This window comes from Cervus elaphus, chromosome 18 (assembly GCF_910594005.1).
Source record: "Cervus elaphus chromosome 18, mCerEla1.1, whole genome shotgun sequence".
Classification (NCBI taxonomy): domain Eukaryota; kingdom Metazoa; phylum Chordata; class Mammalia; order Artiodactyla; family Cervidae; genus Cervus; species Cervus elaphus.
Genome location: NC_057832.1, coordinates 81,675,799 through 81,690,629, shown reverse-complemented (window position 1 = coordinate 81,690,629; position 14,831 = coordinate 81,675,799). Strand labels below are relative to the sequence as shown.

The window sequence follows — 14,831 nt, the reverse complement described above, 5'->3', positions numbered from 1 at the left end:
CTGAGATAAACTCTAGCCTCTCGCTTTTGGCAACTAGGATATACTGTTCTGTCATTTGTAGGTTGCAAATATGGAATGATTTGAAAAGACTGTAAACATTTAGAGTTCCAAGGTAGAGGAACTACCTTGGTCTAAAAGGTTATCATTTTTAATGGCAAAAAGAGCACTAGACTTCTCTCCCAGTAAAGTAACTAAGTAACTCATGGTAACTTCTCATGGCTGTAGGGCCCTCATCTGTAAGAGTAACCACAAACAAAAACCAAGAAGGCTGAGTGACCATTTCTCTCAGCTCTAATGTCTTTATTCAATTTCATTTCTTTTGGTAGAAACTGCCTTTTTGAAGCAGTTATTAACAGGGTAGGAACTATAATCAATACAAACTGATTTCTACCTGGAGGAGAATCCTACGGCCTGTAACAAGAGGTAGTAATGAAAGAAAAGGAAAAAAAGAAAGGGAAAGGGAAGGGAGAAAATATACATATATACACAGGTATTCTTGTTCTGCATTACTTGATATGTTGTGGACTATATTGGCAATAGTCTGTTAAAAGTATTTCCCCCCTTTTCTCCTTTTTAACCCACGGTTGTCTGCCTCCTATAACTTTGCACCCCACCCCCTTTTGTAATACCAAGTAAAGGAGGAATGAGAGCCATCAGATGCCAAATTCACCTACTTCTCAGATGCCGAATTCACATACTTCTCAGTTTTGCCAGGTGCCTGGGAGAACAGTGGTAGTGTTGAGCCCCTTGCAGCCTTGGGAGTGAAGGGACATCTGTTGCTCCTCAAAATTCTTCTCCCTGCCTGGACTGCACTACTTCCACAAAATCGATTAGGTAAATTCCCTCAACACCTGCTCCTCTTCATGCAAAAGTGTTGCTGCTCCATGAGTTAAATGTCTGTCCATCTTCAGAGGGTGCAACCCTATTCCCACCACAGCAGAGGTCCCCAGTCAACCAACCACTCCTAAGGAACTCTCCAAGGCTCCAGGATGTGGACGCAGGAGACAGGGTTCCTGACGCAGCCTGAGCCTTCTGAGGCCTCAACAGGAATTCCCAGAGTGGCCCCACATCATCAGTGTGAGGAGGTAGGGCAGGATTCCTCTGTAGAATTCATATTAACATAGGGCTTGATCGTGGCTCTCTGGGGAGGAGCAATGGAACTCTAGTATGAAACACACACCATGGAGTTTGTAAACACCCCTGCTACGGAGCCACAGGGTTCTGAAGTGAAATTTCTCAACAGAAATTAGAATTAGTTTTGTATGACAAAAAGTAACTAAAAACCAAAAAACATGAGCACAATAGAATCAATTCTATTCAATCCCAATTCTCTCTGACGCCCTCCCAAACCAGATTCCAAATTCATATAAAAGTGTTGTTTAATTTCTAATTTTAATAGTATTTTCCTCCCCTCCAGATGCAGGTTTTGGTAGCAGCAAATTCAAACACGTGAGGACTTACCCCTATGTCAAGAACAGCACACGATAACAGGGTTCTACATATAAAAGCCCAATGCAAATCAAATTTTCGCTAAGAATGTTTCCCTCCCTCTCAGGCCTTTCGTGGCCTCGCACTTTTCAAAGCCGTCTCCAAACCTCGGCTACTCAATTTACTGGGACGCTCCGGGAGGACCCAGGAGGACCTCGAGACACAAGTCCCCAGATAGGTTGATTGACGACAACCAACTCCCCTCGCAGGCAGCGCAGTTCGAAGGATCAGCTTTGCGCTTGGAACCTGCGTCCCGAGGGCTGCCCTGGTTTCCACTCCGGCCCCCACTTCCGCTCTCACAGCCCCCAGGCATCGTCCCCGCCCCCAGATTTCAACCCCCGCCCACTCCTTGACACCCTCCAAAGCACAGACACCTGGCCATACCTGCACTTCCTCATCCTCCGTCACCAGCCCGACTATCGGGATTTGGCGAGGGCTGCTGAACTTGATCCTGCCGATGGGCTCCCGGGCCTCGGCCGTCTCCGCGGCCTCCGCTGTGGACATGGCCGTGGCTGCGGAACGAGGGATGGGTGCGTCTCCTTCCTTCTTACACTGTGCCCGCAGCCGCGAGACCGAAAGAGGCTGCCACCAAAAAGTGAAAGCCGCTCAAGAGCGGCTAGAGTCGCGAAAAGTCCCAGGGGTCCGGCCGTGGCCTCAGCTGCTGCGACGCCACTCGCATCCCGCCCCTGCAGCCCACCCGCACACCTTGCCGCTTTCAGGCTGGCAGGTTGCTAACAAGCTAAAACGTTGCTAGGGGCGGAGCCAGAGGCTGCCAAAAGGGCTCCTACGGAAGCCGGAGGATCCAAACTACCCCAAACCCTTATCTACACCCTAAACTCTGGAGTGGCTAGGTTTGCATGCGTTCCAGAGGTAAGAGGGGCGAATACCTCGGTAGGTAACAGTGGAGTGTTAATCTTTGCGGCTGTGTGTCTCAATCTTTGTAGTTTGCTCTGGGCTTTCTTAAAACAAGAATGGGCCGGTGGAGGAATGAGGGATGGATGTGGGATGCAGGAATGATGAATGATAGAATGCTAATATTGGAAGCTGAGAAGTTTATCTCACCCCTAAGAAGAGACCAGTATTACCTACATTCCCTAGCCGTTTACCTCTTCTGTACTTTAGTGAGCACTAAAGCATCGTATACGATGCTGGAAGGCTTTCGAGTCAAACCGTTGATTTTAGAGCAAGTTAACCCCTGGAAACTCCACTTTTCTCATAAAATTTTCACTTTTCTCATCACTTTTTCACTTTTCTCATCAATAGGATTGCTGTGAGAGGACTGAATGAGATGATGGTTTTGTAAAGTGGTGCTTGGCACATCATAAGCAAGATGATCTACATGACATTTCTGGCTCTACAAATAGAAATGAAAAACCTAGATTGGGGTTGGCAGCGCTTGATGTGAGTCACAGCCAAAGAAACCAAGTTTCTTTGAAAGAGTACTGCACGCTTCCAGTCCCTGTTTCCTCAATTCTGTTTAACCCTGGTCCTCGGAAACTGCCTTTACTGAGGTTACCACCACTTGTGGTCAAAGACTGTGTACATTTTCATGTCCTCATCTTGGTGTATACTTGTTTATAGTATTTTACACTGTTGACCACTCACCCTTTCTTGAAACTCCCTAGCTCTGTTTTCAGCATTCTTTTTTTTTTTTTTTTAATCTTTACAGCTACTCATTGGTGCTTTCAGAGTTCCTCTCAGGCCTTACACCTAGAGGTAGTTCAGTAGGTCTAAGGTTGCTATTAACCCGAGAAAGTGCAAAGGGTGTGTTAAGTGCATTGTTAACGTAACCTTAGTTACTGTGTAAATATACTACATCAAGAGGAGACTGAAACCACTTGGATAAACAGAGTGGAATCCTGTGAGAATGGCACCAAAGCCTAAGACGGTGGTTGGAAAGCTGATAACCCAACGACTTGCGATCCTCTGTGTGTTCATCCTGGCATCTCAAGATGAGGAAGGATGAAGAGAAGAAGGATTGCCAAGGAAAATTTTCCACTTAAAGTAGAGCTTACCTAGGAGATGTCAACTGACTTTTGTGATTTAGCACAATAGACTGAAGGTGATAAGAGCCCACAAACCGCAATGGCCCTGGGAAGTCAGACTCTTTTCACTGGACTTAACTGAAGACATTTTTCTAACAAACGGGCAATAGGATTTTTATTTTAACTAGTTGTGTACCAACCTATATATTCGTTCTGTCCCATATCCAGAGTAGCAGTTTCCCATCCTTAATTAGCACAAATCCCATGAACTCCCCCTTTCTAGCACTTAAAAACTTTTGACTTTTCTCCATCAGTGAGTCCATTACTGGGAAGTTAATAGATCTAACTGTAATTTTTTTTTTTGCTTTAATGATTTTTATCTTTTGACAGGTGAGAAGCAATCAGAATAGAATCCTCAATCACCCCATGCTCAAGCCATATTGACTGAATTACTTTACTTCTACACAGGTGCCAAAATTCCTCCTGCATTACCTTTGTATCTTTTGTACCCGTGACTATCCTCCAATGTCTAACTCCTTATGAAACTCAGTTCGTGTGACCTTTTCTAGGAAACCTTCTCTATATACTCTGCTATTTTAGGTGCTGCTTTGTCTGTCATTCTGTTTTTGTACTCTCCACACATTTAATGGTATTTACTGGCTCAGCAGACTCCCTGCTAGACTGAGATTTTTTAAAACAAGGAGAGTTACTTACCCAGGTTTTTACACCCCAAGCCCTCCGCATAGTGTCTAGAGAAGTATTTCTCAAAACTTGATGTGCATGAGAATCATCTGGAGAGCTAATTAAAAGACTTCTGAGTCCCATCTCCAGGGTCTGCTTTAGTAAGTTGGGGCAGGGTTCAAGGGATTGCATGTACAGTTGACCCTTGAAGAACACAGGTTTGAACTGCGGGTTCCACTCACATGCAGATTTTTTTCGATAAATATAGACTACAGTCCCACACAATCTGGTGGATTTAATCCATGGATATGGAACCTTGGATACAGAGGGTTAACTGTAATGTTACCCCTGGGTTTTCATGCAAATCAGGATCAATGTCCCTAACCCCACATTGTACCCTAACCACCCCCAGCATCCTTAACACCTGCACTGGAAGCAGAGTCTTAACCACTGGACTGCCAGGGAAGTCCCACTGATCCTTCTTTAGTATTGATTTTTAAAAACTGGTAAGAACACAAGAGATATTTTTATGACAGCAGAACACAGAAGGATGTGGGGTTAAATGGCTAACTATTGAAATGGTAAATTATTTCAGCAAAAAGATAAATTAATAGTAGAGAAATGTATGAGAGATGACATACATAGAGAATAAAAATACTTCAACCTGGTAACAGTTCAGCAGAATTTAACATTTCTGTTGAATTACAAATTATAATTTCTTAAAAGCTGCTGTAGACTTAAGGATTAACTACAAGTTTTAATAATTTATTGAACTATGCACCACTTTTAAAAGTAACATTGAAAGCTAAATATATTTTTAACTTAAATGTAATATTAGGAAATAAATATTCTTCTTCTGATTTTTTCTTGGTACTTGTTTGCACCCTAATTAACAATATTTAGTAAAATTTTAATTATTCACTAGCATGAATTAAGAATGTTTCTAATTAACATTTTAGATTATATATGAATCTGGTAGTCAATAACCTAGTGCCAAATGTTCTAAATGTTCACACAAGTATTGTTTCTTTCTGAGAGTAATTTATTTTAAACAGAAAAATTTTATAGCACTTGGGAAGTGTGGTTATAGTCCCCTGTAGGGGAATTAAGTAACAGAAAAAATACATAAAAGCTGAAATTTAATCTATTTTAGTGTTTTAAAAAATCTTTCAAGTTGAGTGTTGTAGAAACAAAGCATAAAAGAGAAACAAAAGTAATTACCTCCTTCTAACAGAATCATTAAATTTGATACTAAGTAATAAGTACATGGAACATTAAAAACAAAGTCAACCATTGTTCGGTTGTCAACCATTCCAATGAAGTGTACTAATAATCCAAATTGCAAGTGATTTTTAAATAAGAAGCTGCAAGAGCTATTCATGTTTAGTGGAGCATCGAAATAAATGGTAATAAATGAATTAATTTATAAAGAGCAACTTTTATCTGATGAAAGCTCCATGACATAGTTCCAGTTCATAGTTCCATGAACTGAAAATTTTCTTGAACTTTTAGAACTAAAAGCTATTTATTGTGTTTACATGGTGGGAGGTTATAGTAACCCCAGGAGAGAACTGTCTTTGTTGTGGGGTAGGACTAATTGGACAAACTCATTCCAGTGACATTAATTACCCAAATTCTGTAACTAACTTGACTTGTTCTGATTCTATGAACCATGTTTTAGTCTTTGAAGGCTGTGGGAACCAATACTGCAAACTGAGTGGCTTACGCAACAGAAATTTTATTTCCTCCCAGTCTGGAAGCTAGAAGTCCAAGATCAAGGTGTCCAAGATTGGTTTCATTATGAGGCCTTTCTCTTTGGCTTCTCCCTTTGTCATCACATGGTCTTCCCTCTGTATCTTAATCTATTCTTCTTACTGTTCTTAAAAGGACACCAATCATGTTGGATTAAGGCTCACCACTATGACCTCATTTTACCTTAATTACTTCTTTAAAGACCCTTTCTCCAAATGTAGTCATTCTGAGATACTAGGGGTTAGGACTTCAATGTGAATTTTAGGGGGACATAATTTAGCCTGTAATTGATCCCGACATCCTTTGGACTATAATTAGAATTCTTATAAAAAACAGATTGAAGAGTAGAATGTGCTTAGTTGAGGCAATACCAGTTTATTTGTCGTTAGGACATTGATATTTCTCAATAGCTCCTCTGTCTATGGAATTCTCCAGGCAAGAATACTGGAGTGCGTAGACATTCCCTTCTCCAGGGGATCTTCCCAACCCAGGGATCAAATCCATGTCTCTTGCATTGTAGGCAGATTCTTTACCATCTGAGCCACCAGGGAAGTCCAGATATTTCTCAGATATTTCTGACTTAACAATCTATCACTGTACATTTATCAATGTGAATCCATCCCTGGGAGATGTATCCACTCAAGGTTCTCAACCAATCTGGATTTTGAGTCTGCAGAGTCCTATGCCTGACTTTGGGAAAATCATCATATTTTATTTTCCATTTGAAGAATCTACTACCAAAATTACTGTGCTAGCCTAGGTTCCCTAGAGTCTTCCACAAACAAGAAACCTTCCCCTTCTGCCAGTTGGTGGTGGTGGCAGGGGTGGGTGGGCACTGCCTCTGCTAAGCAGAAGGGAGGAAAAGATGGAAGTGAGGCAGGCCGTGGGAGGATGTACAAATATAGGTGTTACTGAGCTGCCATAGCTTTGGAACAATGGAGTTATTAATAAGTGCTCAGTCTTTTAGGATATTTTCATGGAGGCCTTATGAATTACTGAACTTTGGAACAGTCCATCTGGGGAAATGAAGGGAGAATTTACCTACTAGCACCCTCTTATGCTGCAACTCTGATCAAAGTTCATCCTCGAAGTAGGTGAAAACCCATGCAGTATTTGTAACAGAATTATCCCTATTTGTTGTTTCTCTGCAATTCAAACTTGATTGAGTGTCCTGTATTTTATCTGAACCCTACTCTCAGGATATTAATACCCACACATTTCCAGGCAGCTGCAGGGGGAGCCAGAGCCTCCCCAGAGCCTGTGCACAGGCACGAAGATCAGTACAACAGTGTGGTGGGGTGCTGGTGGCAGTGGCAGCAATAGCAATGACTCCTCTCTGGGCCCACAGGGCAGCTCTCACCACTGGCCAGGAGGCAAAACAGGAAGCTGAGATGGTGATGGGGAGGGTATGGGCAGGAGGATGCAGGCACGGCTGCGCAGATATGGGCTGATAGATAACATAATTTTCTGTAAAAGTGAGGCAAGTCATACTATCTCATTGGTTTCTGCAGGACCGTGTTTTACTAGACACTAGAAATACAGTTGCCAACAGAGGTCCATCTAGTCAAAGCTATGGTTTTTCCAGTAGTCATGTATGGATGTGAGAGTTGGACCATAAAGAAGGCTAAGCGCTAAGAATTGATGCTTTCAAACTGAGAGTCCCTTGGAATGCAAGGAGATCAAACCAGTCAATCCTAAAGGAAATCAACACTGAATATTCATTGGAAGGACTGATGCTGAAGCTGAAGCTCCAGTACTTTGACCATCAGGGTCATTAAAAAAGACCCTGATGCTGGGAAAGACTGAAGGCAGGAGAAGGGGATGACAGAGGATGAGATGGTTGGATGGCATCACTGACAAAATGGACATGAGTTTGAGCAAACTCCAGGAGATGGTGAAGGACAGGGAAGCTTAATGTGCTACAGTCCATGGGATCACAAAGAGTAGGACACGACTGAGCGACTGAACAACAACAAAGGAATATAGCGGTAAGACAGAGTTCCTGAAATCAGGAACTTATAGAATATAGCTTGAATACTGCGTTCAGTCTTAGTTTAAAGATACTTAATAAATGCTAGTGAAGTGAATTACTTTTAAGAATACCATCTCACTAGATGGATGTTTTTCTAAATGTCTTCTTTGATAAAAACAAACAAAAGTCCCCCCAAACCCAAAACAATTACATGAATGCTTTCTGGATGCTTCTAAAAAGAAACAGCCAGAAAAGTATAGATGGCTTCCATCAAATACTGGAATGATTATTCAGTAAGAAAGAAAACTCTGTTTGTACATAACATTTCAAAAAAGAAACTAAATCACATTACATAGTAGGTTTTTATTTATATATTTATAAGGCAGATCTATGAGAATGATATAAAAACATGGCATATAATTTGATAACAGTATTTTGGAGATTATGGAGTTTTAGCAAATATCTATTACAGTTATAAAGAAGACAGTATTTTCTAAGCAGATACAAAATACTCAATGAAAGATAAAGGCAGGAAAATGAGTATCATTAATTAACAATGGAAAATCAGTTCTAATGTGAACTGCACACTATCCTTTACAAACTTTTAAATGTAAGAATTATTGCAATCTAGTTTATTCAAACAGTGTTATACGGTATTGTAATAAAGAACTGAAGGCCAGGATGTATTAATTTTGATTTCATATAAAGAAACCCAAATTTACAATGGCTTAAATACAGGAAAAGGCAGTTGAACTAGTGAAGCAGTCAAGACCTTTTTAATTTCTAACATGCCCTCCTTAGGGTTTGGCCTTGGTCTTCTTGAATATTTGCAAGAGTTCCTATTATATTACAGATCTGGCAGCAAGACAGAGGAATAAGATAAAGGAACACATGCTGCTTTCTTTGAAGAGACTTCTAAGAATTCACTTATTTGCACCTCTACATCTCACTGGTCCACACTCAGTCACAAATGAAGACTTAACTGTGAGGGCTGTTGAGCAATGTGATGGACAGCAGCTTTTAAAGTAGGGTAACTAGACACAGGGAGACAATTTCCAGTCCCCCTTCAGACTCAGTATCTGCAAAACTATAAGAGACCTTTAAAGAAAATAAGAGAATCATCCTTGGAGTTGGCAATTTGGAAATCATTAAATATAACACCTGCTTTGGTCATTTATATTAGCCCATCTAGCCATTGGGAGAATCCAAATAGTCCGCCCTAATTTTGGATGACTGCATGATGTTAATCCAATGATTTGGGAAGTTAAAAAAATATATATATCTGTTCAGTAGTCCTCCCCTTATCCGCAGGAGATGTTTCAAGACCCCCCCAGTGGATGCCTGAAGCCACTAATAGTACCAAACTCTATATATACTGTTTTTTTCCCCCCCTATACACACATACCTGTGACAGAGTTTAATTTATAAATTAGGCACAGTAAGAGAGTACAACAAAATACAAATAATAAAATAGAAATATTATAACAAAATATTATAGCAAAAGTTATGTGAATGTAGTCTGTCTCTCTCAAAATCTCTTATTGTATATAATATCTTTTCCATCTTAACTAAGCACTTGTCACACACTGTATAACTTTCATAGTATGAAGTGCAGTGTAAAACTAGCATGAATTTCTTTTTCCTTCTTCACAATTTCATAGATAGGAGATTCATTCTTACCATATATCCTAGCAATCTCAGGATACAATTTTTTTTCTTTCCTTATTAAGTCAAAAACTTTCACCATTTCACTTAGAGGGGACACTTTACAACTTCCCTTTGACATATCTGAATTCCTAGTGTCACTACTCTTGTACTCCGGGGCCATTATTAAGTAAAATAAGAATTACATGCACTGCAATACCACAATAGCCAATCTGATAACCAAGACAGCTACCAAGTAACTAAGGGGAAGGACATGCTGAACAAAGGGCTGATTCACATCCTAGGCCAGCTGGAGTGGGAACACCCAAGATCTCACCATGCTATTCAGGATGGCACACAATTTAAAAGTTATGAACTGTTTATTTTCAGAATTTTCCATCTAATATTTTCAGACCACGGTTGATTGTGAGTAACTGAAATCACAGAGAATGAAACCGTTGTGGGGGGGACTATGGTGTGTACGTGTATTCAGCTAAACTAAATGTTTTTTGGTAACATATTGACAGAATCTCTGAATATTAGCACTTTAGAGGTTTGCTTAAAACAAAATCGAAGAACCTATTCGTTCCTATAAAACTCACTGTTCAAAAAGTATGAACAAATTGTTTCCAACAAAAATTATTACAGTTTCATTTAGAGCAATTACATATACTGAATATGTATCAGAATTTGCTTTAGTGGCTTATGAACACCGGAGGGTGGAGCAGCTCATTTTCATGACAACACATCACAAATATAAATCTTAACACCAGGCTCAGGTTACTATACCATGTGTTACAATACTTTAAGTCATGAACTTACAAAATAATTTCAATGCAACATCTTAGGCTGTTTAAATACTTCTTTCAAAACAGATTTTATAGACTGACACAGGTTCAGTGTTCATAGTATTCCTAAAGAAATACTTATGAATTACACTGATGGCACTTTGTTTAAAACATCACATAAGAAACTTTTAAATTTCACAAATAAAAACTTTTTTGGCAGGGGGAACCTCTATGTACAGAATTTTTTATGAAACAGTTTAATGGCAAAAGGCAATTAAAAATAATTAAGATTCTATCACATTAATAAGAGATAAACAAAAAAATTGGATATGATATATTCTCAAAAGCCCTTTTACACAAATAATTTTCATAATTTCACTGTAAGGGTGAATACATATTAGGCTACTATTAGCAAATTAATTTTGAAAGTAAAACCCCTTAATCAACTCAAAATTATGCTAATTTATAAGAAATATAATCAGGTAGTTTAACATTGGAGCTCATTAACCAATCCCATATGTAGCACAAAATAATTATCTCTGATAAATACCTATAAATATAATTTATTCATACTTTAAAATACTTCAAAATTTAAATAAAAATCTCTACCTGTGGACAATCTAGGCTAATTTCCATATATGCTTTGAAAAATATATGCTAACATGAATATATTCCTATTTAAACATGATTTTAAATATCCTTAATAGAGGAGACCTATGAAATCTGCGCATAAAAGCTAGGTAGCATGATTCAGCCCAAAAATTAATTTCCTTTTAGGAAAAAAATTAATTATTTTGCATAGGATTAAAACTAGGGCTTCCCATGTGGCTCAGCTGGTAAAGAATTCAATACCTGGGTTGGGAAGATCCCCGGAGAAGGGAAAGCTACCCACTCCAGTGTTCTGGTCTAGAGAATTCCATGGACTCCATAGTCTATGGTTGCAAAGAGTCGGAAACAACTGAGCAACTTTCACTTTCACAACTAGATATATTTTCTACATTCTTATAATTTTCTCAGGGACACTTCTCAAAATATAATTTAGGAAAAACAAGCCTTCTACTTTAAAGTTTCCACTACTTTCTCACATCTACCAAGAGCAAAATTCAGTCATACTTCTGAGGTCAGAGTCATGATTTCTAAAGAATGATTATGAGAAATGATAATTAAGAAAAGTAATCAGGTAGGAAATAGTAAAATAAAGCAGTTAAAAGTTATTTAAGTAAAGCAATTAAAAGTCAGTATTTTTCCACTTTCAGAAAAGCTTTTAAACATTTAGAATTATAATGAACATATTACACTTGGGCTTCCCTGGTGGATCAGTGGTAAAGAATCCACCTGCCAATGTTGGATCCATGGGTTGGAAAGATCCCTTGGAGAAGGAAATGGTAACCCACTCCAGTATTCTTGCCTGGAAATCTCATGAACAGAGGAGCCTGGAAGGCTACAGTCCATGGGGTTGCAAAGAGACGGACATGGCTTAGTGACTGAACACGCACATATTATATTTATTCTAAAACTTCATAATTATGTCAACTTTGTAGTACTGAAAAGAAGATATTACCATTCCAAACAACTTTTACATCGTATATACACTTCATAAACTTCGCTTTTTCATATTTTCAAAGGCCCCATTTATCTGTAATAGTGATAATTTTATCTTATTAGCTAATTAATATATACATGCAACAATATAAATATACTTCAATAGTAATCTAAGTTTTAAAAATATTTCACTGTATTTTCACATTAACTGGTGAAAGCGTGGGCTTAAAGGGAGTGGAACTGAAGGGACAAGAAATAATTACAAATATGTAGTTAATTTCACAAGTCCACTATATAGTTTATAGGTATTACCTTGAAGTTATCACCCAAATGAATCCCTGCTGAGAACTAACAAGTAAATGATTATCAAGACAGAAAGGCTACAATTAAAATGAAAAGCTCAATTAAAAAGTACAAGTTACTAAAATTCACCAAGAAGAGAACATCAGAGAAACACGAGCAGTTTACCAAATTGACATGATATGGTGGTAGGGAGCGAACCACTGGTGGGAAAGGTAGCTTCTACTGACTAAAAGTCCTCTTCTTTTTGGCAGCTGGTTTCAGTAGAACCTTACTGCGTAAGTTTTAAAATGTTAGAATTTCAGGAAGAGGAATACATATCATTGTATCTTGTCTGAAACTTTCTATTTTAATGAAGAAAGAGCAAATGGGGGGAAAATGTAGGACTTTCTAACCAAAGTATGAACAAAATGCAATTTTTAATGTGGAATGTCAGAACTGAAAACTTTCATGAATAATTTGTATGATTCTATGTCTCTAGAGCAGATTCATAATTAACCCACTCATCTAAATATCCTTCATACTTGCAAACTGCTCCCTAACGAATGGCTGAGCAGGCAGGAAGACATCTCAAGAGAGAGAAAGAGATGACCAAATCTACAGGGACTTTTTTTAAGACTCTGTAGGACCCTCCGCTGTTAACTACTACTATGGTCCTATCTCTACTGGAGTCCCTTACTGCATACAGAGGTGTATGGACTGCCATGGATCTCTAGGGTCCTGTCCCAGGCAAGGTTCTTTCCTAGGGTAAGTGTGAATTATATCCCCAAGCAAGGATAAATTTACAATTGTACCTTCACATATCTTTTGACACCCACGACGCACTGTAAAGAATGTCAGTGCCTTTATACCAAAGAGGAAGCATCTAGATTGGAATGCATGGGGATGGGGCAGGGGCCACACAGCCTAGTGGCTAAAACCGCAGCCTCTGAAATGTGACTGCCTGGACCTGAATACTAGCTCTGGCATGACCTTGAGCAAATTACCTAACTTTTCTATCCTCCATCCAGTAACCTTATATGTAAAATGAGGATAATAACCACCTCTGTCAAGGGGTTGTTGTAAGTACTGTATGGGAAAATATAAGTAAAGTGCTTAGAACAGTGCCTGGCATGTTATAGTCCCTTAATGAATGTCAGTAAATTCCTATATCACTCAGAATATGACTGGCTAATGTGCAACAGAAAAAATCAGCTGATAAACAACTACTTGTATGTAAACTTAATGCTTTCCCTCTAACTAAAAATAACTATATGATTCCAAGGATTGTTATTAAATTAGAAAAATCAATTTTGGAGGCCATATATTACTGTCTTCTCCCTCCAGTATATTAATATGCAAATAAAACTGCTCTGTAACAAGATAAAGAATAAAACTCTTCATGAGGTACACATTATCAGTATATATTTCATGTCTACAACACGTTTTAAATATAATTTTAAGTTCAGTTTGTCTCTTTAATTTGTGTTTGCTCACAAATCACATTGGTTCAAACCCTATCTTATGAAAGAAATATAGGGATATTAACATATACCCTTACCTAGATGCTAACCTAATGTGTCCTTTCTTAAAAATAATGTACTTATGCATTTCTATTTCTTAAGCTGAATAATAATTAGAATCTTACTTAAGCTTCAGGAAAAAAATATCCATCACATTATATTAAAACTTAAAGTTCTGCTGGTTTGCACAGTTTTTTTTTTTTAATATTATGTTTTATCTGTACTATTAACTACAAATATTTCTGCCTGATTATGGAATAAAGTTTATTAAAATAACAATAGCATTACAATTGTACAAAACAAAACATACCTATATTTCAACATAAATTGACTATAAAAATTCATATTAGCAAAATGTGACATGAGGGAAAACAAATTTGAAGAAAATTCTACCATTAATTCAGTTGAGATCTCATTGAACAGGTTTCAGCCCACAGCAGTTTGACAGTGCACTTGCAAGTGAAGATAAAGGAAGTCATAAAAATAATGGCATGAGGAGAACTTCATATAGCAGCAGGGAGCACCATTTATCATCACATTACTGTAACCCTCTCTGGTGAGAGATGAGGAACTGCTCCTCCAATACCTTCTTCTAGAAATTGGCTCTTTTCCCAGCCCTTTTTAATTCTCTTTAGCTTTTGGCTTATACATGGAAGAAGTAAAACAATCTTACCCAGAATTACAATTGAGGGCAAAACAAGAGCAAGAACAAAGTTTGGTGGTGTATAAAACCTGTAGTACTCTTCTTCAAAAGCTCGTTTCCATCCATAAATCAAAACATGGAAAGTACTTATGAGCAGAGCTACATATCCAAGGGTAGACTTGGGACAGGGGAAGAAGAAAGAGAAACAGAATAAGAAGCAAAATTATTCAAACTCATGAATTAATCCATCCAGATATACTATTTTTATATATTTTGATATATTTTGAAAATACAACTTTATCTTAAATTATTTAGTTACTCTTTGTTATCTACTGAATTAAACAATTTTAATATTTTCATATATTTCTTACACATTTATATGCACACTTTGTTTTACACAAATAAGGCCACATTGCTTATATTCTAATATTCTGATTATTTATCACATCTAGAACCTTTCCTCATGTTATTAAACATGAAAACATGAGTTTAATTTAAAAGGTATGCTACTGAATGGATGTGCTATAATTTACC

The 14,831-nt window shown here is 38.1% G+C and overlaps 2 protein-coding genes and 1 long non-coding RNA gene across 6 annotated transcripts in view; 1 reads left to right on the top strand and 2 right to left on the bottom strand.

Annotated features, from left to right (window-relative positions):
* The window catches only part of CFAP69 (cilia and flagella associated protein 69), a 59,233-nt gene extending 57,031 nt beyond the window's left edge, over window positions 1–2,202 (bottom strand). For 2 of the 3 annotated variants that reach the window (XM_043873088.1, XM_043873090.1), the window contains exon 1: window positions 1,873–2,202. In XM_043873088.1, the coding sequence (XP_043729023.1) occupies window positions 1,873–1,992 (120 nt within the window). In that variant the 5' untranslated portion in view covers window positions 1,993–2,202. Of the gene's footprint in view, window positions 1–1,461; window positions 1,779–1,872 lie in introns of those variants that run through there. The other variant, XM_043873089.1, reaches the window with a different exon arrangement.
* Window positions 2,203–2,243: 41 nt separating this feature from the next.
* Window positions 2,244–7,535, top strand: LOC122674596. Its single transcript, XR_006335002.1, has 4 exons — window positions 2,244–2,358; window positions 2,752–2,889; window positions 3,864–3,941; window positions 7,418–7,535. It is a non-coding gene; the product is annotated as an uncharacterized LOC122674596 (long non-coding RNA).
* Window positions 7,536–8,221: 686 nt separating this feature from the next.
* The window catches only part of STEAP2 (STEAP2 metalloreductase), a 28,144-nt gene continuing 21,534 nt past the window's right edge, over window positions 8,222–14,831 (bottom strand). For both annotated transcript variants that reach the window (XM_043872374.1, XM_043872376.1), the window contains exon 5: window positions 8,222–14,475. In XM_043872374.1, coding sequence (XP_043728309.1) covers window positions 14,188–14,475 — 288 coding nt within the window. In that variant the 3' untranslated portion in view covers window positions 8,222–14,187. The remainder of the gene's footprint in view (window positions 14,476–14,831) is intronic.